The sequence below is a fragment of the Perognathus longimembris genome, chromosome 2 (assembly GCF_023159225.1).
Source record: "Perognathus longimembris pacificus isolate PPM17 chromosome 2, ASM2315922v1, whole genome shotgun sequence".
NCBI lineage: Eukaryota > Metazoa > Chordata > Mammalia > Rodentia > Heteromyidae > Perognathus > Perognathus longimembris.
Genome location: NC_063162.1, coordinates 34,819,663 through 34,844,496, shown reverse-complemented (window position 1 = coordinate 34,844,496; position 24,834 = coordinate 34,819,663). Strand labels below are relative to the sequence as shown.

Here is a 24,834-nt window from a genome sequence, read left to right as displayed (position 1 = left end):
TCATGAGGCAGGGGCAGTACCTTGTCAAGAACTGACCAAATACTTGCCAGAATTCTGCAATGACAAAACTCAGTAGATGTGATGAGTTTTAGCACAAATATATAGCTAGATAGACATACTAACAAATGACGTTTACACATACATACACACATGGAACACACATACACACTGTGCACATAGGTTTTAGCATGCAAAAATGAATTTCAGTGGTAGACTCTTTTGGGATTCAAATTCCAATAGTAAATGACATATTTTTTGTTCAATATTTTAGAACCACGTGGTCGGTTAGAAAAACAATTTTGCTAGCAAACAACATTTTCAGATTCTAAAATGGAGAAACCATATTTTGATAAACTCCAGTCGGATGCCATGTTGAGGGGGGTGGCAGGAGGACACAAACACACTAATAGAGAACATGTAACATGGCATAATGGCACCTGAGCTGGGGCCTGTTAAACCCAATATCCACCACGTGGTCAATGCTAGAGAAAATAACTTTTAGATATCTTTGCTGACAAAGCACATTGGTGGACAAACCTCAGTTTCGGAGGTCTGTGAAAAGAAGCAGCTTTGTGAGCAAGTCACATTACCAGGACGGTTCAACTTGGAGTTTTAAAGGAAGCAAGTAAGCAGGCAGATGAGGGAGAAAAAGGAAGAGAGGAAAAGAGAAAGAGAGAGAGAGAGAGCCTGAATATAAGTGACTTCTGACCATTTACCATTGCAGTGGCAAAAACTGTATCTGTGCGAGTATTTCGAGCAGGCCTCATTGCACTGTCAAGAGACGTGCTAGCAGTGTCCCGGCTCGGGTGTGACTGTGATGCAAAACCGAAAAAGCACAGGAGGGAGGCGCCTGGCGAGTGGATGAGAGCTTACCAGGCAGAAGCAGCAGAAGCAGCAGAAGCGGCGGATGGAGCGGCAGAGAACCAGAGCAGCAGCAGTTTCACTCACCAGGGTAGACAAGTGGTGTGGAGGTGGAGGTGGATGTGGAGGCCAGCAATGGTATTAGTGAAAAGTGCCATGTGGCGTATCGCAGCAGTTCGGTTCGCGGAAAAAGGGCTGTCAGGACTGGGGATACTCCCAGAAAAAGGAGAAAAATAGAGGGGAATTCTGCCTGTTCTGACTCTTAAGCCCTATCCGAGTCACGGTGTTGTGCCAAGTCGTGAGACCACCACCAAGAAGACCACGGAGACTCAGACATTCCGAAATGCAAAAGCAAGGCAAGGTTTTATTTAAGTGAGCTGAAACTCAGGCCTCGTCCTACCCACCAACACAGCGGAGGTTAGGAGGCAGCCCCAAGCTACGATTACACAGGGCTTATAAAGGCAAAAAACAAAGTTACAACAATCAGGTGTTCAAGCAAGATTAGGACACAGGTACAAATCTGATTGGCTCAGGGCTCGAGGCACTCTGGGGGCAGTCAGAGTTACGCATTCCCAGCGGTTAGAGTTCTTGACCGGCTGGACCCTAATGTGCTTGTCCTGGGTTTGCTCACAGGGCCTGCTTATCTCAGGTTCACGGGGTAAAGTGGGGTTCACATGGTAAAGTGGGGCCTGACTTCAAAGTCTGGCACTTCAGTACCTGTATCCTAATCTTGCTTGCTTGAACACCTGATTGTTGTAACTTTGTTCTTTGCCTTTATAAGCCCTGTGTAATCACAGCTCGAAGCTCCCTCCTAACCTCTGCTGTGTCGGTGGGTAGGACGAGGCCCGAGTTGCAGCTCGCTTAAATAAAGCCTTGCCTTGCTTTTGCAATTCGGAACGTCTGAGTCTCGGTGGCCTTCTTGGTGATGGTCTTGTGACTTGGCACAACAGAAGTAACAATTGATTTTCCTTACTGACTTCTAGTTTATCCATATAGCTGTTATTTTTAATGTGGCATTATATATTTATGAGACCTCATTTTATACAGAGTGTCCTTCTGGATTATAGACTGATGAGAATCAGGGCCTATTTGCTTCAGTTGGATTCAGTTCTCTTCTTCTACAAATGTTGTGATACACTACAATTACACAATGACATTTTATTGCCTAGCTGAGGAAGGCACTTGGCATCTACTTTTGGTTTTATAAGGATTCCAACTATTTCTGGAAGCTTTCATTTTACAACAACTCCTGTCTCTTAAATGTTCAGAAAAAAATATAGAGAGTGCACAGGAAGTGATTTACATAAATGCACAACTTTAAAATTATTATATAGTGAGCATAACTGTAAATATATGTGGGTATGAAATGTAACACCAGAAAGCCTACTGTTTACTTTTCCTGGTCACAAATGCTTCTCTCTACCTACACTTAAATGCTACTCTAAGTTCTCCTTTTTTTTTTTCTATCACAGATTTACCACCTAAATAAGCATCCATAAACAGCATAGCTTATTTGTTTCTGTGTTTTGTGAGTACGTTTAAACAGGTTTTAGCATATGTATGCTTTAGTATTTATTTTCATTGTTGTTGTGATTCAACCACCTTTCTGCTTTTTCAAAATTTATCTTATCTGCTACATGTGGTTGAGTACCATCTATCTAGGCTCATTATCAGATTGTAGTATGTGAGTGGTCCCCTAATTACAGGATATTTTCCTTAACAATCCTGTGAATATTTTTGTTATTTTTCTTACACACATATGCCTGAGATCATATATAATAACTGCATGCACATTCTATTTTATTAGTAATACTAAGCTTAAGGTCCACCCCTAGGGCCCCACACAGATGCCTCCACCTCATTAAGTCTCCACCCAGTTACCTGGGTAACCGGCATACCTGGAGGCAGTTACCTCCCCTTTCCCTGAGGTCACATCCTAATCCACCTGGCCACACCCCCTGCCCCTACACTATCTAAGGCAGGGCTGGGTGGGGGTTGCCCCTCTCTCCTTTCTCTCAGGTCATGCATTATCTCGGCCACAGGCCAGCAGTTAGGTAATAAACTTTTCTCTCCTGCCTGAATACCATGTGGCGTTCTCCTTTACTGGCTACCTACTTCAAAAACCTAACACTAGGTTATTTTCCATACAAATTATGGCAAGAGTTACAAGAGGTTGGTATTATTCATCTTGTTGCTTGAGGTGTTTATCATTTAATCAAACTAGGATGGCTTTAAGAGGATCATTTTTGATTTTTGTTGCCATTTTCCTGAGACTCAGCCTTGTTCATCTGTTTACTACTTTGAATATTCTCTTTTTGAAATCAGCTGTTTAAGCTAACCACATTATTTTAGGTTACCTTTGCCATGCCTTTTTTAGTGTTCTCATCTGTGAGAGTTCTTTCTATATACTAAATAGGATTCCTTACTTGTACATATTTCAAACTACTCCTATTGTGGGGTTACTTTTCACTTCTGTAAACATTCATTGTGACAAATAGTTTCTTGCATATAAAATGGTCAATTTTAAGAATCATTTATAAAATTGTTGCTTCTTTTTTGATTATGAAAAAAAATCCTATATTCTCAAGCCATGAAAATATTTACCTATATAATTTCAAGAAACCTAACTGTTATTTGGAGTAAATATAGTCTGAAACTGATTTTTTGGGTAAAGAGTAAATTAATAGTACCATTGTCCTTATGATCCTTATGCTTGTCTACCCTTTCTTCACGTTCCTCTCACATTTCATAGCTGCACCAAAACAAAGGATTCTATGAGTCAGGAAAAAAAAAAATCAAACAACTGAATCCATCATAATGTAATTGGCTGAGAAAAGTGCTGCAATGGGAAACTGTTTATTAAATAATACTACACAGGGGCTGGGGATATGGCCTAGTGGCAAGAGAGCTTGCCTCGTATACATGAGGCCCTGGGTTCGATTCCCCAGCACCACATATACAGAAAACAGCCAGAAGTGGTGCTGTGGCTCAAGCGGCAGAGTGCTAGCCTTGAGCAAAAAGAAGCCTGGGACAGTGCTCAGGCCCTGAGTCCAAGACCCAGGACTGGCCAAAAAAAAAAAAAAAAAAAAAAATAATACTACACAGAGAGTATGAAAAGCATTTTCTTTTTGCACTTTCAGCACTTATTTCTTATACCTCTTCCTCTTTTCCCCTACCCCACCTGTCCACTGTCCTCTCTTCTTTAATTGTGCTGTGTGGTGTTATGGTGTGCTATGCTGTGCTGTGCTGTGTTGTATTTTGGGGCCAGAATCAGGACTTAAATCAGGGCCTTGCCCTAGTAGTTGCTAAATTTTTCTGTTGTTGCTTGACTGGTGCTCTACCACTTTGGCCTCAATTCTAGCCCAGCTTTTGTCTGATTATTTTAGAGATGAAGTCTTGTAGACTTTTCTATATGGGCTGGATTCAAATATTCATCTTCAAGATCTCATTTTTATGATTTTCTAGGAATACATACATGAGACACTAGCTAATTTTATTTGTTGTTTTGTTTTTATTTGAGCTTTTTCTATTTATTTCTTTTTACTATTTATATAACATCATGTTAAGTACAAGCTTTCTATCTTAAAACAATGTTTAATTTATACAACTTTCATAGAGATTTCTTTATTCCTGTTTCAGTTACATTCAAGTTCAGGAAGAAGGACTTGTCCAAATTTACCAATAATATTCTAAAGTAACCTACATTTTAAGCTAGGAAGTAAATCAAAACATTCATATATTTTGTACATTGTAGTGTTATAATGCCACTAACATGTACATTGCTAAAAGTAGGTAATTTTTTTTTTTTTATAAAATATTAAATCCAGATTGGAATTTAAATCTTAGTAGTCAGTCACCTTGTGCCTTCCTGTCTGACCCTTATAATTAAATCTGAGAGTAAAAACTTTATTAAGAACTTCTACTTGCATAAATTCAATTACAATAAAAACTATAATTATCTCGGTTTATTTTCAACTCAACAGTAATCATGGAGATTAAATTTACTGCATTTCTAAGATTTTTAGTCATTGACTTTTAGTCCAGTGACATTTTATTTCTGTTGTTTGTTTATATTAACTTCTACTGAAGTCAACTTAGATAATCTGGGCAAATAGAATAAATAAGATTTCAAGCCATTGGTAGTTGTTATCTAAACTATAAAATATAACTAATTCGAGCTGGGAATGTGGCTTAGTAGTTGAATGCTTGCTTATCATAAATGAAGCCCTGTGTTCGATTCCTCAGTCCCACATAAACAAAAAAACCCAGAAGTGGTGCTATGGCCCAAGTGGTAGAGTGCCAGCCTTGAGCAAAAGAAGCTCAGGGTAGTGCCCAGGCAGAGAGTTCAAGCACCAGGATTGGTAAAAGGAAAAAAAAAAGAGAAAGAAAATATAATTAATTATAAGGAAGCAAAGAGGGAAGGAGAAAGTGAGGAAGAACAAAGCCTGATATCTTGGGCAAAGCAAGTTTCATAGTACAGTCATCTGAGTTCAAGTTTGGCTAACTCAGAGATGTTCAAATCTGTCAAATTGAAATGTATTTAACCTTTCTCCTCAGTAAAATGAAAGCGATCAAAATAATTTCCTCATAAATTTAATGTGATGATTAAAATATATTTTATATATAATTATATATTATGTATTGTATATATTCCGTATGTATTACATATCATATTTAAAGTAATATATAATTATATAATGTATATCACATATAATATTATATAATTGTGTAATATGTATACTTTCTGTTTATGTATTGTATTATAATATTATATTATATTTTGTTGCATAGTATAAATCATTATATTAATATATACATAATAAATAATTATATTTTATTATTTTTACTATGCTTTTATTAGCAAATATTAGTTGCCCAAATAAGTAACATTGTGATATTTATTACATGCATATACTAGACTTGATCAATTTCACCTACTCTGTTATTTATTCTTACCTACTCTTTAGTATTATTTTTAAGATTTTATGTTTATTTTTGTTGGTTTGAACTCAGGTGCTCAAATTCACCAGCCTAGCATTCTGCCATTTGAGTCATGACTCTGGCCCTATATTTCTCTGAATATTTTGGTCTGGATCTTAATTCCTGCCTGAGTATGCATGTAAACTGTGATATATCTACTTTAGGCTTCCCATCATTGCCAAGGTAATAGGTGGATATCACCATGTCTGTCTCCCCTCCATGGAGATGGGGTCTTCTGGACTTTTCTTCCCAGGCTTGCCTGGAGCTACATATCTCTCACCTTTAACTTACACAATTGAGAGGGCAGGCATGACTAATGGATTGGGACAAGGTCTTACATATTTTTCTGCCCTAAGTGGCCTGCAACTGTGATCATCCCATTCTCTCTTCTCCAGTGGCTGGAATGACAGGTGTAGTCGATCTGACTGTGCCTCCACATTGTAATGATCTACAACTTTCCTAAGAACAATTAAATGGACAATATTAGAGAATATATTTTTCTGTCACTATGTTCCAGCACCCATTGGTACCTGGCAAATATTACATGCTTAAAATATGCTGACAAGTTGGATGGTTTCAATCAGATAGTTCCGATAGACCAAGAACAGTGTGACAATGTTAATCCTCCATCCATTAAGTTAAAGGTTGCCTTTACAAAATTCAGTCTAAATGCAAACAGTGATTTGTACCAGATAAGTGTTTCAGTAGCATTTTACTATCTAAACAATTTTTTTACTCTGCTAGAATGGCTGGGCATCCTAGTAGAGGTAAGTGAGTAATCTCTATAACATAGATTATAAATAAATTTATTGGGAAGGACAGGGAATTTTCGATCCAAAACATTACCAGAATGACCCTTGAAATTACTCACAGCCAGTTGTCCTAATTAGCCTTTCTTGGCTAAAATGAAGCATGAGTGCTGATAATCCTATACACCCAGTTGCAGAGCACTAAGTTATCACAAGATCCTAAAAGGAGATAATTGAAGACATCCTACATCTTCGTTTGGTGCCACATTCATAGATCAGATGGCCTCATGATGAAAGCATACCCATTCATGGGGGTCATGACATACCATATTATGCTTAAATTAGGAGAGAAAAGAGGTGACTGCATGCATATTATACCACATGCCCTAATAACACAGCCTGAGTGAAATCCCACACTCTGGCCTGCTGGGGGAGAAAGACTTTGAGACTTTGATATCCACTTCTCTATTGAATGGCCTTGCAATTAATTCTTTTGCTCCTATGATTAATTGGCTATTTGAAGTCTTATTGAGTAGGAAACAAGCCTGTAGATTCATTGAAAAAACAGTATAAGGGTTTATTATTATAGAAAAAAATCTACTCTGCCTCCTTTTGAAAAGTGATTGAGTCTTCTAAGTATCAAAGGAGGAATGATAAGATTTTGTCACTACATTGTTTTACTTAGTGTAAGTTTCATCAACATAGTTTTTCTTTGCTTGTGTGATTCAATTCCTTATTTACCATTCATTTATCCATTTTGTGAATTAAATTTTATAAAGTATCTGTATAAGTATATATAGGACACTAGACCCACAGTGCTAAAACAAAAACAGTATGGTTTCTACCCTCATGAAGATCACAGGCTAGTGAATCAAAGCATCATACATCAAATAAATATTTACATCAAAACAAACAGAATTACAGCAAAAACAAACAGAATAGTCAGGAATATTGTAAGGGATAAAAAAAGAATGGGTATATGTGACAGGGTTCTTCTTACATGTTGAGATTTTGGTGTGAGAAATGAAGAACAGGTAGAATAGTGAGAAGACTATACTGACTAAACAGCAAAGGCCAGTGAGTGTAAGATGAACAACTTTCCATGGATAAATACATAAACTGATGAGCATATAATCAAGTTCTTTAGGAATGAGTGTAATGAATCTTAGGCTTTTCTGTTCTTTCTCCTGATAGAAGATGGATGTTTAAAAAAATTATAGAAAACAAGAACAGATCCTTTGGTGGAGCATTTGAATCAATCAATTCAGGAGCAAGACACTGAGCAGATAATAGAGTGGTTGGATGTTATATGGTTTATATGTTTATTTTGAAATTATTACTTTCATATTTCAAAATGATGGGTGAATTTCATAGCTCTGGGTATATTAAATATTGTTTCCCATACTACTTTGCATGACTGCTATTGAGCATTTTTTTTCTTTCTGATATAACCCTCAGTTCATCTTACCTTCCCAAACAGTAAGGGACAAAGTAAAGGAAACTAGGGATAGCATACTTTAATCCAAGATTTTGTTTACAAATAAATACTGGCAAATTCTGGGTTTCTCTACAAATAATTTTCAACATGTGTGTTGCTGTGATATGGTCCTTAAGTTTCAGGATTAAGCTCATTAAGACAGTTTAGACTACATTGAACATTGTTTCAAGCCATGATTATGTTTATATCTGGGCTTCACTCTATCATGCAGCTATATAGCTTCTGAACACTACACCTGCTAAAACATCTCTCCCTTCACAAAGGTGACACGTGGAAAACATATTGGTATCTAACTCTTAAAAAACAGTCTCTTATTTGCTAGTGGCAGGAATCTGTACAAAGTATATGAGATATCTTCAATGTTACTATTTCAAACTGTAGAAAAGAATAGCTGTCTTCTTCAGTGTTTGCAGGAGGCTCAACACAAAAAAGGAGATAATAATACCTTAGCTGGGACATTTATTCTCCTGGAGGAATAAAATTCAATAGGAAAACTTTAGCCTCATATCTGCAGAAAAGACAATTATTAATGAGTCAATCCAATCCAACCATGGTATTTGTAACTTTGAAGCCACAGTATAACTGTTTTTTTTTCCCATTTGAGGAAATACGCTGTTTTAATGATTCTCTGTGTGCATGTGTATATATAATTTACTATGTTTTGAAATAATAAATTACAGATTTGTAACTTGGACAAAAATGCTAGAAGCCCTTCACATCTTAACTATTCAGAGTGATGTAGGCAGATATCCTTCAGGAGCCAGGAACTTCAGAGATTTTCCGCAGCTTCATTGGTCTTTCATACCTACATCAAGCTTCTCCCTGTAAAATATATCCTAACTTATACATAAAAATCATTTTTACCAGTTCAGAACAACTCTGACCAGTACTTCTAGCTTTTTTCCCCCCAGAGCTAACACCTGAACTCGCAGCCTTGCACTTGCCAGGCAGGTGCTCTTCCACTGAACTAAATCCCCAGCCTCTAGTACAGAAGTATACTAGACTCCTTCATAATCAGTGGTTGGCCTATATTGAAGTTAGTCCCTAGTAGCATTTAGAGTTCTTTCTCAGTCCAGTCCAGACTGCTCTGCCTTCTGCTGGTGTTTATTTCAAAAGAACATCGCAGTAAAATATGTGAAAGTAATTTCTTTCTCTTTGTGCCCTTCCCAGGGATCCCAACCTGTAAAGAAATATAGATCTTTCTTCAAGTCATGCAAGAATCAAAATGGGAGGTTGTGCTTTTTTGTTGTGTTTTCATCTAGATGCAGTCTGCAAATAAATATATAAAAGTGGGCAATTTTTCTTTGGCTGGTTTTCTTACTATTTGGTTTATGATGCCTCAAAAAGATTACTTCATTGGGATTTCTAAAACCCATGGCTGGAAATATTCCTTGTGTGTGTCATAATTCTCCACGTGGATATATAGCAAATACAGCCTCTTATTCACTGTCTTATTCCTTCTCTCTGAACATTTTTATGAGGAGCTACTCTGAGCCCACAGTTTTTTTCTAATGGTTTTATGACTCCTCAGTACCATACTCACCTAAGTCTGCACAGAGAGATTTCTGTCAAAAGCAATCAGTCTTTATGAAAGTAGCAGGAATAATGTTTCCTCCAGGCAGAACAAATCAAAGCAGTTCACACTTGTCATGGTGGACAGTAGCTTCACTCTCTATTAGATTCTACAGACTGTAGGTTTGCCATAAGTCAGTATATTTATTCCCTATTACCTACAAAGGTTCTTGGTAGCTATATTATATACTATCTATCTACATACAATCTATATTGTAAACTCTCTATATTATAAACTCTCTCTGTATATATGTATGTATCTTATTTTTATATTTACCATTCTATTCCACATTGCAGGTCTCATAAAATCTAATTTTACTGACGAGGTTTACTGTGAAATAATGATCTCCCATAAACATACAAACATAACATTTCAGAGAGCAAATATCATGATGCTGAGGCAAGACTTTTACTGGGCCAACACATGTTAAAACTTTCATCTTATTCACTGTGTACCCACAGTAAAACCATATATAACCAATTGAAGATTTTCTCCATGTTTTAATCTCCAATCTGGTTTGTTTTCAAATATTTTCCCCAAAGAACTGAAAGGTATTGATGGAATATTGTAGACTTCAAAATTTACATTGCTATAAAATTGATGAACAAACAATTCTACTGATATTGAAGGAAATAATGGCAGCACCTCACCTTACATAAAGCTTGATGAAGGGCTGTGATTCCTTACGGTGTATATAATCAAAAGCACATTGAACATATGTTGGAAGGATGTAGCTGTAAATGGAGGACCACACCAGAAGTATCTTTACATTCGGATTCAAAAAGGAGCCCTAAGTTGAATGTGACTTTCCCAGTACACATAAATTCAGTTCAGGCACTCAATAAGGAAATAGAAATTATTTCTTCTCTTTCTGTAATCTAAATAAGCATATCACATAAGAAGAAACTGTGACTTCCATTATCCTTGGTCAATTTTTGGCAGAGAAGTGAATTGAGAAAGACCTAAGCTATTTTGGAACAGCCTACAATGACTTCCTTAATGTAACACTTGTCTCTTGTGTGCATGAACTATCACTTAACTTTAGAAAGGTAGTTCAATGCCATTTTCTGGCTATTTAAAAAAAATACTTCCTGTATTCCAATCTCTCCTCAACTTTGCACTTTCTCACCAAGCAATTGACAAATTCTTTATTTATGCTTACTTTTGTGTAATGGATGAACTATGGCTTCTTAGACCTAATGTTTATTTGCACAACCTGTATTAATAGTCATAAATGCTTTCTGCTAAGTGCAAGAAGGCACAGGAGACTGAATGAAAATGTTTCCACAAATGATTAGAAACCAAGCTAGCTTTGAGAGATCTGTGTTGGGTTGCTAAGAAACTTATCAGGGAAACTAAGAGACATTTTGGTGAATTTCAAAGAAAAAGTTGTTTGGTTCAGATTTGTTTTTATCTCATTTTGTGAAGAGGTTGCTTCTCTACTCCGTGTCACCATCCTTCATGTCATTGACTTTCACCAATGGAGCGAAAGCATAAGTGATTTGTTTCCCTACCAAGCGAAAGCATCAAGAACTATAGGGAAAGTGGGGGAAATATGAGGGAGGAGGTAAAAAGTTTGACAAAAAATGTAGTCACTATCTTTAGTATAACTGTAATCCCTCTGTACATAACATTGAAAATAAAAATTTAATAGGTAGCAATCCCCTGTATTTTGTCTTCTTTCCTCTACTATATATGTGGCAAAAGAGCTGCTCCATAAGTTTCTTTCCTATAAAAAGCCAGTGTAGAGTATAGGTTCAGGGAATTCATAACTGATATTGCACAGGTAAGAAATAAACATCAGGATTGGTAACATGAGATCTTGGAATTGCTTTGAACCTGGCTACCATGTTTGTAACAAACAAAACTTAGAGGAAATAGAGCTTGTGTCAGTGAGTTAGTTGTGGCATATACATGGGTAATATAAGATTAAATTCAGGTCATCTGATTATGTGCATTATTGAGATCTAGAATAAAATTCAATTTTGTTTTGGAGTAAAAACATTTGACATGGAAAAATGCAGATAATTTTCAGGTCAAATGCCCACTACGTGGTAAAGATGAACTCTTTAATAACCCACTTCAACAACTATTCATTGAATATCATGAAGAATAGGTATTATGAAGTTAGTGACGATGTATCTGCTTTTTTTGGTGTCAACTTTCTGGAATTTTAGTATAGGTAGTCAATCAATTGTAAGTAAATACATGATGACAGGCAGTCTTTGTAGGAGGATAGCTATCTCAGATTAGTGGAAATAATCAATAAGGAATTCTACATAGAAAATATCTAAAACATCTTGTCTGATTACTTTACTGAAATTTTCGGTCTTTGACAAGAGAAAAGGTAGTAAAACTAACAAGGATACAGCTTTGTGTAAAAGTACAGACAGCTGTCAATACTTTTATCTGTGGAACTACTATTTGCTGTGTTTGAATTTGTCTTTTTAGAGAGGGAAGGACAATTTACACTAATTACAATAAGGGAATGTTAAATATGAATTAACTCATACCACTAACAGATAAAAATATAATATTTTTAAAGACTTATGACATAACGAAACCATAAATATTCACACAGTGGTGTCCACATTTTTTGCTCAAACCATGATGACATTACTTTAAAGTGCAACATAAGCTATCATAATTCTTCTACCTCCATATGGAATGCATGATTCAAAATTGGCTTTTCTGTTGTCAGGATTAAACATGTCTCATTGTAGGAACATCTATAATGTTATCAGATACATTTTTCAATTGAAATTTTTCTGTTATGATTCTAATTTCATACTAAATTAATTTTTGCATCAAAATACTATGCATCATCATCTTTGTTTTTATAGTTAATACACTCTTTTTTCAGTCATTTATTATTGAATCATATGTTTCTGTATATTTTTACTAGTACATTAAAACACCATGTGGGCAAATGTATTTCAATTATGAATATTTTAATAAATACCAAAATATTGATAACAATGTACTGTCCTCCAATAGACTCCCAATAATTATTAGATGAGATCGGGCACGTCCAGGGGGGTATGGCCATAGACTGCCAATAATTATTATACCAAGGAAAATTTCTGAAAAATCTAAATAAAGTAATAAAAATAAAGCAATTCATTGTGCCAAAACATTCTTTAAGCATTTTATGACCTCATCTACTTCTATTGATTAATTTGTAAGTAGATAAAATTTAATAGCAATTAACATGAACAAATTTAATTCACTATTTAAATGGTGCTAAAAAAAACTTTAATTTGTATGAAACCTCTCAGTAAGGGTTAGATAAGTACTCCTTACTATCATCACTTTACTACTGATGGACGAGAACTTAGGATGATTTCCTCACTAATTCACTCCTTCATGGCAGAAAAGAGTTGTGCTTCTAACAATCTAGGACTTGAACCCTTGAGAAGTCCTTAGTGGACCCTTGAGAAGTCATTAGTTTAAACACAGATTTATCTAGATGTACAGGAATTGAGTATTTTATACCTTCAATAGTGACAAACGATTCATTCTGTTTATGGTTTTAACAACGCATTCTGCCTCCTGAGTAATAAATCTACACCCCAGTCATCAATGACCAATATGAAGCATATTTGTTTAGTTAGGACAATTTTACCTTCTTTTCAAACCACTGAATTATTTCATAGTAACAATCACAACCCTTGAAATAACTTGGCTTCTTTTAAAGACATACAATTTATGACTACTTGTACTTTCTGAATTCATAGATAATTCTTTTCTAAAAAACATATTTCCACTAATAATGCAATTGAAATTACTCCACTAAGCTTCTTCGTAGGACCTCACTACTCAACAACTTTTATGCTTTTTGCTTCTAGGTGAGAAAAGAGTGCATAGCCTCTTAAATTGCTGTTAAGAGCAAGCAAGCCTGTAGAGCTTCACACTGGTTTAATTAGGTGTTATGTGATAGTTCACACCTTCATAATAGCTATAATATTTTCCTTTTGTCTTCAAAATTATTTGCTGAATTTACCAGAATAAACTGAAATAGATTTTCTCTAAATAATCTAAGTACAATGATAAATATATTGTAAATTGGAATTAGCCAATAATTGTAAAACTTACATGCCCACGTATGACTCAGTAGAAAGTACACAAACATTACATTTTCCTATGGATGTTTACTCATACTATTTCTTAAAATATACATAAATTTACATATTTAAAGCACTGAGGAAGGGCAGAATGGGCTTCCATTTTTATTGAAGGTGAAGATTGTGTAGTAGAGTACTCTAGAATGATTTGGAATGACTCTAGAACTATTTAAGGAACATATTTATTGCTCTTTCAGGTGACATGCTAAGAAATGTACATATCATTATTCAAAACCCTTTCATTTTATAAATCCCCTTACACATGCTCTGACTTTTTAAATAATTTCTTGGTTGTTTTTATATATTCTAACTACGATTTTAGTGATTGAAGTGTTTTATTTTTTTTTCCTGACAAATACTGTTATATCCACTGAGGCCTTTTATATTATGTTTTGTTTGGTTTTCTTTTTTTGCCAGTCCTGGGGCTTGAACTCAGGACCTGAGCACTGTCCTTGGCTTCTTTTTGCTCAAGGCTAGCACGCTGCCACTTGAGCCATAGTGCCACTTCCAGCTTTTTCTTTTTCTTTTTTTTATTTGTTTATTAATTGAACATAAATTTTTTACAAGGTGTTGTGCAAAAAGGGTACAGTTACATAGTAGGGCAGTGTGTACATTTCTTGTGATATCTTATGTCCTGTTTTTCTATCCCTTGTCTAGGTCAGGTAGACATACATACAATACACAATGTATCAAGAACATATACAGTATTCACAGACTTGGTCTCTACTGTGTCTCCGTCTCCCTTTGTTAATAGTCATATATCAAGGAGATCATGCCCCTTTGTTTTCTGTGTTCTAGGCTTGTCTCACTCAACATTACTTGTTCGAGTTCTGACCACTTCCCTGCGAATAACAATATTTCACCATTCCTAATCACTATGTAGTATTCCATTGTGTATAAGTACCATATTTTTTTGGATCCATTCGTCTGTGGAGGGGCATCTGGGTTGTTTCCATATTTTGGCTATTGTGAATTGTGCCGCGATAAACATGGAAGTACAAATGTCTTTTTGATATCTTGGGTTTTGCTGTTTAGGATAGATGCCTAGGAGTGGTATGGCTGGGTCATAGGATAGGTCTATATTGAGCTTTTTGAGAAACCTCCATACTGTTCTCCAAAGTGGTTGTACTAATTTGCACTCCCACCAACAGTGGAGAAGGGTTCCTCTTTCCCCACAGCCCCTCCAGCATTTGTTGTTGCCTGAGTTCAGAGTATAGGCCATTCTAACTGGGGTGAGGTGGTATCTCAAGGTTGTTTTTATTTGCATTTCCTTTACTAGCAGGGATGTTGAGCATTTCCTCATGTGTTTCTTTGGCATTTTTATATCTTCTCTTGTGAAGTCTCTCTTTAGCTCTTTTGCCCATTTCCTAATAGGTTTATTGGGCTTGGAGGGGCTTAGTTTTTTGAGTTCTCTGTAGATGACCGATATCAGGCCTTTGTCTGTTGCTGTGCTGGTAAATATCCTTTCCCATATCGTTGGCTGTCTTTCTATTTTGGTGGCTATGTCCTTAGCTGTGAAGAAACTTTTTAATTTGTAGTAGTCCCATTTGTTGAGTCATTCCCCTATTTGTTGTGCCCCTGGGACTCTATTCAGGAAGTTCCTTCCTGTGCCTATAAGTTCTAGCGTCTTTCCTATTCTGTCTTTCAGTATTTTCAAAGATTCAGGTCTGATATTGAGGTTCTTGAACCATTTTGAGTTGATCTTGGTGCATGGTGATAGGCTTGGGTCTACTTTGAGTTTTCTGCATATGGCTGCCCAGTTCTCCCAGCACCAGTAGTAGAAGAGGCTATGTTTATTCCATTGTATGTCTTTAGCTCCTCTGTCCAATATCAGTTGGCTGTAAGAGTGCGGTTTTATTTCTGGGTCTTCATTTCTAATCCATTGGTCTTCCGATCTGTTTTTATACCAATACCATGCTGTTTTTGTTATGATGGCCTTGTAGTAAAGCTTGAAGTCTGGTATTGTGATACCTCCTGCATTGCTTTTTTTGCCTAGAATTGCTTTGGCTATTCTAGGTTTTTTGCTGTACCATATGAATTTATGGATTGCTTTCTCTATTTCAGTGAAGAATGTGTCTGGGATTTTGATAGGTATTGCATTGAATTTGTATAACAATTTGGGCAATATGGCCATTTTCACTATATTGATTCTGCCTACCCGTGAGCATGGGAGGTCTTTCCATCTCCTTGTGTCTTCTTTGATTTCCCTTATTAGATTTTTGTAATTTTCATTGAATAGGTCCGTCACGTCCTTGATCAAGTTGATCCCTAGGTACATTGTTCTTTTTTTGGCTACTGTAAATGGAATTGTTTCCATAATTTCCTTTTCTGTTTGTATATTGCTGGTGTACAGAAAAGCTGCTGACTTTTTTGGATTGATTTTGTATCCTGCTACTTTGACAAATTGGTTTATTAGGTGTAGGAGTTTGGGGACTGAGTTTTTTGGGTCCTTCAGATATAAGATCATGTCATCTGCGAATAGGGATAACTTGATTTCTTCCTTGCCGATGTGGATCCCTTTGATGTCTTCCTCTTGCCTTATTGCTATGGCTAGGGATTCCAGCACTATGTTGAACAGAAGTGGGGAGAGTGGGCATCCTTGTCTTGTTCCTGAGTTTAGGGGGAATGATTTAAATCTCTCTCCATTTAATATGATATTAGCAGTTGGTCTGTTGTATATGGCTTTTATTGTTTTGAGGAATGTTCTATCTATTCCTGTTCTCTCCAAAGATTTTAATAGGTATGGATGTTGTATTTTGTCAAAGGCTTTTTGGGCATCGACTGAGAGAACAATGTAATTCTTAATTTTACATCTGTTTATGTGGTGAATTATGTTGATTGATTTACGGATGTTGAACCATCCTTGTGACTGAGGGATGAAACCTACTTGGTCATGATGTATGATTTTCTTGATCAGTTTCTGGATCCTGTTAGCTAATATTTTATTGAGGAGCTTTGTGTCTGTGTTCATTATTGATATTGGTCTGTAGTTCTCTTTTTTTGTTGGGTCTTTGCCTGGTTTGGGAATGAGTATGATATTAGCTTCGTAGAATGAGTTTGGGATTTCTCCCTCTGTTTCTATTTCGCGGAAGAGTTTGAGGAGTATTGGTATTAGCTCCTCACTAAAGGTTTTATAGAATTCGTTGGTGAATCCATCTGGGCCTGGGCTTTTCTTAGTAGGGAGGCTCTTGATTACCTCCTGTATCTCACCATACATTATTGGTTTATTTAGTTGATTTATTTCTTCTTGGTTCAGTTTGGGCAGTTTGTACTTCTCTAAGAATTGATCCATTTCTGTAAAATAATTTTTTTTTTTGCTGAGTAGAGGTTTTGGAAATACCTCCTTATGATTGTTTGAATACCGTATGTACTTGTAATTTTTCCGTTGGAGTCCCTGATTTTACATATATGAGTCTCTTCTCTTCTTTTTTTTGTAAGTCTTGCAAGGGGTCTGTCAATTTTGTTTATTTTCTCAAAGAACCAGCTTTTAGTCTTATTTATTTGTTGAATGGTCTTTCTATTTTCAATCAGATTTATCTCTTCTTTAATCTTTGTGATCTCTCCCCTCCTAGTCATTTTAGATTCTGTCATTTCTTGTTTCTCCAGTTGTTTTAGTTTCATCGTGAGGGTATTCACCTGCTCTGCTTCCATTCTTTTAATGTGGGTGCTGAGTGCAATGATCTTGCCCCTCAGTACTGCCTTAGCTGTGTCCCATAGGTTTCTTTGTGATGTGTTTTCTTTGTCATTGTGGCTTATGAATTCGTTGATTTCATCTTTAATTTGGTCTGTGGCCCAAGTGTTGGATAGCAGTGTAGGGTTTAGTCTCCAAGAGTGTGTATAGCCTCTGTGGTATCCTTTGTTGTTGTGGGTTACCTTTAATCCACTGTGATCAGATATAATACATGGGATGACGTCAATACTTTTGTATTTGCTGAGGTTCTTTGTGTGGGCTATGACGTGGTCTATTTTGGAATATGATCCATGGGCTGCTGAAAAGAAGGTGTATTGGGTTTCTGTAGGGTGGAAGGTTCTATATAGGTCTGTTAGATCCATTTGGGAAATGGTGTTATTTAGGTCCTCAGCTCCCTTACTAATCCTCTGGTGTTGGATCTGTCTCTTGGAGAGAGAGGAGTATTAAAGTCACCCACTATGATTGTGTTTGCATCTATCTTGCTCTGTAATTCTGTGAGGATTTGCTTGACATGTGTAGGGCCTCTTTTGTTCGGTGAGTATACATTTATCACCGTGATTTCTTGATTCTGGATTTTTCCTTGTATTAATATGTAGTGTCCTTCTTTGTCTTTTTGAGTTGACTTTAATGAGAAGTCCAGCTTGTCTGCTATCAGAATGTCTACACCTGCCGTTTTGGTGGGTGCATTTGCTTGGTAGATCTTGCTCCATCCTTTCATTCAAAGCCTGTTTTTGTCCCTTGCTGTAAGGTGGGTCTCTTGTAGACAGCAGATGTCAACTTTTTGTTTGTGAATCCATTCTGCCAGTCTGCTCCTCTTTATCAGGGAGTTTAAACCATTTATATTTAAAGAGTTCAAGGATTAGGGTGTTTTTTCTCCTTCCATTTTCTTGTTGGGCTCTTTTTTCCTCTTTTTTTTTTTCCTGTCTTTAGTGAGCTGGTCTTTCTGCTGGACTTTGGCTATTGAAGTTTCTTTCTGATTCTGTCTGTGTGTCTTTTACGATCTCTGTTGGGTGGGGTTCCCCTCTTAAAATTCGTTGTAGGGCTGCTTTTTTATTCACATACTCCTTTAGCTCCTCTTTGGTGTGGAAAGATCTGGTTTTCCCTTCGAATGTGAACACCAATTTCGCTGGATATTTGATCCGAAGTTGTAAATTGTTATTCTGAAGTACTTGGATGGTGTTCCTCCACTCACTTCGAGCTTGGTAAATTTGTGTGGATAAGTCGGATGTTATTTGAATCCTCTTCCCATTGAAGAAAGTGTCCTTCTTCGCTTTGGCTGAATTCAGAATTTGCTCTTTAATCTTGAGGTCTGTAGTCTTGAATACTATGTGCCTTGGGGTGGCTTTCCTGGGGTCTGGCCTGCCAGGTGTCCTATAGGCTTCGGTTACCTGGATGGGGTCCCCTGTGAGATTGGGGAAGTTTTCTGCAATAACTTTATTGAGAACATGATTAAGCCCTCTGTTCTGGTATTCGGCTCCTTCTTCTATTCCCATTATGTGCATATTATATATCTTGTCTTTGTCCATTAGTTCTTGGATTAGTCTGCCCTGAAGCTTCCCCTTTTCTTGTAGTGTGGTCATTTTCTGGTTGTTGTCAGCTGCTTCATCGTCCAGGCGAGAGATTCTGGATTCTATATGGTCCACTCTTTGTGTTATGGTTTCAATTGCGGAGTTTATGGATGTCAGAGAGCTATTTATGGTTGTCAGATCAGTTCTGATCGTGGAAATTTCTTCCTTTAAAGAGTTGTATTTTAAATCTATTTTTTCATGCATTTTAATTCTCAGGATGTGGAGATTTTCTTTAAAGCAGGCTTGCATTATATCCATTTTTGCTTCCATTTCTTTCCTGGCTTCCTGGGTGTCCTTCCAGATTTCCGCTCTAAACTCCTGGAATTGTTTTCTGATTTCATTTCTGACGCTTTCCATCATTCCTGTTAACATGGCCTCATTTGCTTTTTTATTCTCCATCTCCTCTTCAGTCATGCTGCTTTTTGGAGCTGGCGAGTTGGCTTGCCCTTTGATGAACTGAGTTATGTATCTTTGTGATTTGAGCATCTGGAGATCTGTGTAGGTCTTCCCTCCCTTCTGTGTAGGCATGTCTATGGCAGCAAGTGCTGTCGCTGTGGCCTCGCCCACCAGTGCAGGGTACGCCTTCCAGAGCAGGTGCTGCCGCCAGGGGCCCCGCCCTCCTCTGCGCTGTGCGTCCACTACAACAGGCACTTTAGCGGGATATGCCTCCCAGAGCAAGCTCTGGGTTGTTGGGTTGTGCTTGCGTCCTCCTGCGAGTCCATTGGGGGGGCGGTATTTGTGGGGCTCAGTGGAATTGACTGTCCGGGTGTGGATTAGCACCCTCAGACCTCGCCTCCGCTGTGAGGGGGGAGACGTGATCAGGCCCAGGTGACCCTGCTGGGCTGGTATTGCCCTCCAGCACCTGTGATTTTAGTTGTAAGAGTCTGCGAGGTCCAGGCGCCTTGGGTGGGGCTTGCACTGCCGGCCGTCTCCTGGCCCCTGTTGTGAAGGGGACGGGGCTGGTTCTGCCAGTTCAGGAACCTGTGGGGCCTTGGGGATGCTCCGCCCTTCCCCTGCTAAACTGACTTCCCAGCGCCTGATGGGAGCTCCCCGCCTGATTTGGGGGTTCTTTGTTCCCTCGGGGTGGGGAGGGGGAGGGAGGGAGATCTAGCTTCTTTGTCGGGCTTGGGTCTCTGATAGCTGGTCTCCCGTTGGGGGAGGGGATAATGGGGGACTCACAGTTGCTGCTTTGTGTGTGTGTCCCGCGCAGCCGTTGGCCCTTCAGGGGTTGGTGAAGTGTCGTGGTGGCTTCCCCGGTTCCCTCTTTCTCCCGCGCTGGGTTCCCTTGTCCGAGCCCGGTGTGTACCCGAACTTCTTGTCGCTGCCGGTGTGTGTCTTGGTCCGCACCCTGCCTTGTGACCGTGGGGTCTCCCGCTATCTGAATTCTGCGCTTCTGGCAGCCTGTCTGCCGATTGCCGGGTTCCCCTTTCCCAGCCTGGCCCTGTTTGGGCCAGGGTCGGCTGGTGGGGGAAGGGTGCCCTGGAGATTCTCTGGCTCCGTGTAGGTTTTCGGTTCTTCTTTTTTGCTCCTTTTTGTTTTCCTGCATTTCTCCACTGCTTCTGGCTGCTGGTTTTGCTGGGTTCTTGATGGGGTGTTGGGTGTTGGAGTTCCCAGCTCGCTATTCAGTTGGAGCAAGTTGGGGTGCCACCCTATTCTGTCGGCGCCATCTTTCTCCTCCCCCAGCTTTTTCTATATACGTGGTCCTGAGGAATCGAACCCAGGGCTTCATGAATATGAGATGAACACTTTACCACTAGGCCATATTCCCAGCCCTATGTTATGTTTTTAATGATCTTTATTTGACAATAAACTAGCAGCAAATTTCCTACGAATATGTGTTCATAAATAGGTAGATACAATTCAGGTCTGACACTAAGGTAAATATTGTGTAAAAAGTGTTAATCATGTATAGTTGATTATAAAGTTGCATACATAAACATTTACTGCTTTTTCTAGTACAAGGAAGAAAGATAAGTGTGATACTTTTTATTAACAATTTTAGTTAACTTTTCATTGATTTCTAAGAAGATAAGTAGTTTTATTACAGCATCACACACTGAGCTGTTTGGCTAGATATTAAGCATTGGTACAAATTCTTGACAGTACTGCTGATAAAAAGAAACCCGAGGTTTGGTTCACTTGTCTAATATTTACAAATTTATCTATAGTCATAAATAAGTAAAAAGATCTTGGTGAGCCTAGCCCATTTTGCTAAAGTTATGACATTGTTTTTATTTCTCTATTAATTAGAAGTGAGAAGGAAACCAAATAGTCTTACTTAATACAAATATCTTAGCCCCTTTGGCAGACATACAAATTTATATGAAATTTCAACATTATTAGAGTGAATCCCTGGAGAATATGCGGTTATATATTCTGCAAGTTTCACTTACGCTTGGCAGTTAGAAAATCAGTTAAGTCAGTAATTGTAACTGAAGCCAAAGAAAATATAAATGTGTTTGACTGTATGCATGCTATTTCACACATTCTTTATATTTTAACAAAAATAAGTGGCTTTCAAAGAAATTAAGGCTCTTTATTGATAGGGATTCCCAATACATCATTTACTTTCAGTCTACCTGGAAGTCTATCAGTCATCAGTCTATCTGAACGTTTTCTCTCAACAAATCATATTATCAAAAAACAAACATTTGCTCTATATTATTAAAGTTAATGGCTTTGATATGAGAATATCCTAAATTGTCAATATAAGCTTAATGTAGCTATTTCAAAATTTCAAGTCTTTGTTGAGATCATTGATCCACTTTGGATTGATATTAATGTAAAATGAGAGACAGGAATCTTATATCAGTCTTTTGTATATAGATAGTCAGTTTTGCCAACACCATTTGTTGAAGAGGCTGCCATTTTTTTCCCAGTGTAAATCTTCTTTGATTCCTTTGTCAATCAGATATTTTTAGCTGCATATATTTGCTTCTGGGTCATTTATTTTGTATCATTTGTCTTTATTTTTATTTTCTCTAGTAATCTTATTTTGTTACTATGGCTTTGTAATATAATTTGAAGTTTCATTATGATCACACCAATATTGCTTTAAAAAAAAGTCTAGAAAACTTTGGATATTTGGGGTTTTTCATGGTTCATTACAAATCTGAGGACTGATATTCTATTTTTGTGAGTATGGGTAGTGGGATATTGATGTAGAATTGCATTCAGTTTCTCCATTGGGTTTCAATAGTATAGTCATCTTCATAATATTAATTCAGCCATGCATAGAATATGTTTGTTCATCTTTTGGTATTTCTTCATTTTTTTCTTCCAAGATGAGTAATTGTTAATGTCAAGAACTTTGCTTACTTGATTTGTCCCCAAGTCTATTTCTAAGTATATTTCATAGCTATTTTGTATTGAACTGTTCTCATAATTTGTTTTGATGCCTGTTAATTGTTACTGTACAAATTTACTGACTTTGTGTGTTGAATTTGTGTCCAGATATTTGGCCTGTAATCCTAACTACTCAGTAGACCAATATCTGAGGATCACTATTCAAAGCCAGTCTGGGCATGAAAGTCTGTGAAACTCTTATCTTCAATTAACCACCAGAAAACCAGAAGTCGAGCTGTGGGCTAAAAGTGGTAGAACACTATCCTTAAGCTAAAGAACACAGTGACAGTGCCCATGCCTAGAGTTCAAACCTCAGGACAAACAAGGAGGGAAAGAGGGAGAGGGAGAGAGGGAGAGAGAGAAAGATAGGAAGAGAGAGAGACAGAGAGGGAGAGAGAGAGACAGAGAGGGAGAGACAGAGAGGGAGAGAGCCAGAGACAGAGACAGAGACAGAGACAGAGACACAGAGACACAGAGAGAGACACAGAGACACAGAGACAGAGAGAGAGAGAGAGGAAACCCTTGTCTTGTTCATATATAGTACTGCACTAGGAACTGAGTCATTGCAGTCTTGATTTTGTATATAACTGTAGACAAGTAAAATCCCATATACCACATTTTGTCCTTTAAAAAATGAGCCCAATCATATTTGCTCACTAAGAATATCATGAAGATTAAATAATACATAGGAACTGAACTTACTTAAATATGAAAACAAATTTGTAAATATTTGAATGAAAAGCAACCACTGTGTTAAATTGTTAAATTCTTACTCAGTAAATTATGTTGCATTATTTAAAATATATATGACTTTTTCTTTAAAATTCAAAAAAGTCTATTACTGAATGGACAATACATGAAAAATTTAGTATTTTTGAGGATTTTTTCTATTATATAACTGCATTGCAAACAGTATTATCTACTATGTCACTAGTCTACTAAGTAAATTGTGGAACATTTCTTTTGTGCTTTAGATGGTACACTACATTTTCATTACTTTTAAATTTTCCTCTGGAGGAAAATAAAGATTATTTGGTTAAAAGAAGGTCATAATTTGTCAACAACCTACCAGAAAGTAATAAGGCAAATAATTGTGTTTTCTTTTCATTTAGGCAACTGACCCTGATGCTGGAATAAATGGCCAAGTGTACTACAGTCTGGGTAACTTTAATAATCTTTTCCGTATCACATCCAATGGCAGTATCTACACAGCAGTGAAGCTTAACCGAGAAGTTAGAGACTACTATGAACTTGTTGTTGTAGCCACTGATGGAGCAGTACACCCTCGCCACTCAACTCTAACATTGGCTATCAAGGTTTTGGATATTGATGATAACAGTCCAGTGTTCACCAATGCAACATACACTGTCGTTGTTGAAGAGAATCTTCCAGCTGGAACCAAATTCCTTCAAATAGAGGTATGTAGAAAAAGCAAGAATTCCCTGCAATCAACATGGTAAATTGAGAGAGAGAGAGAGAGAAGAAGGTTGCCAAATTTAGCTAGAAAGAATGGAATCTAGCATAATTTAACACCAAAAAATATAATATCAGATTAAGAAGGAAGGAATGTTAGTGTAAGTATGTCTAATATACTTACTGTACACTGTATTTTATGTGACAACCTTTCTTCAGGTAGATCCCATAAAATAGGAAAAGAAAAATTGCATTTGTACAAAAAAAGAAAGAGTACCTTTCAAATATGTCCAAAAGTAATGCCATAGGTCTTGTGATATGGCAATACAATAAGCAATAAAGAAAAATCCAATTGATATAATATTATTCTTAGTTCTGGGTTTTGCTCAGGGCCTCAAAATTGGTAGGAATGTATTCTGATTCTTGAGCTACGTCTCCATCCCCAATACTTTTTTGCCTTTAATTATTTTTAAGATAGGGTCTCAACTCTGTCCAGAGCTAGCTCAATCTCTAATCTTTCTACCTCTACTTCCCACAAAACTGAAAGGGCAAACTTTCAAACAAACCACACCAGCCTTTCATATAGCATTTTCACCGTTTCAGTGTACTTTTACACTTATCTTTGTACTCCTAGAAAATCATAGATGTGTGTGTGTATTTGTGTATGTGGGTGTATTCATTTTGCAGTTGTAAGCCTATGTATTTTACCTGCCCAATAAGACACTCCTATAATATACAGTTAGTGATATTCCCATTACCCTATCACTTTTTCCACATTCAATGCATATCAAGTATCTTTCAGGGGTATCAATCTCTTCTTTAATTGTATTTCCATCTACAAGATTCTTTTTCATTTGCCAACTATAATATTATTGGAAACTGAAAAGTTTCATACAGTTGCTCAGATGGAAAAAATTTGCATTTTGAAGTAATAGTCCATTTACTTCCAATACAGAAGGTCTATGAAGTATAATTTAGAAAAAAAATAATAACTCTCTCCTCCATCTGCAGAGCATAACTTTAATTTCATTA

General features: G+C 37.1%; 1 protein-coding gene across 15 annotated transcripts in view; it reads left to right on the top strand.

Moving 5' to 3' along the window:
* Positions 1–24,834, top strand: part of Pcdh15 (protocadherin related 15) — a 443,526-nt gene that overhangs the window by 290,962 nt on the left and 127,730 nt on the right. For all 15 annotated transcript variants that reach the window (XM_048338795.1, XM_048338794.1, XM_048338792.1 and 12 more), the window contains one exon: positions 23,502–23,807. In XM_048338795.1, coding sequence (XP_048194752.1) covers positions 23,502–23,807 — 306 coding nt within the window. The remainder of the gene's footprint in view (positions 1–23,501; positions 23,808–24,834) is intronic.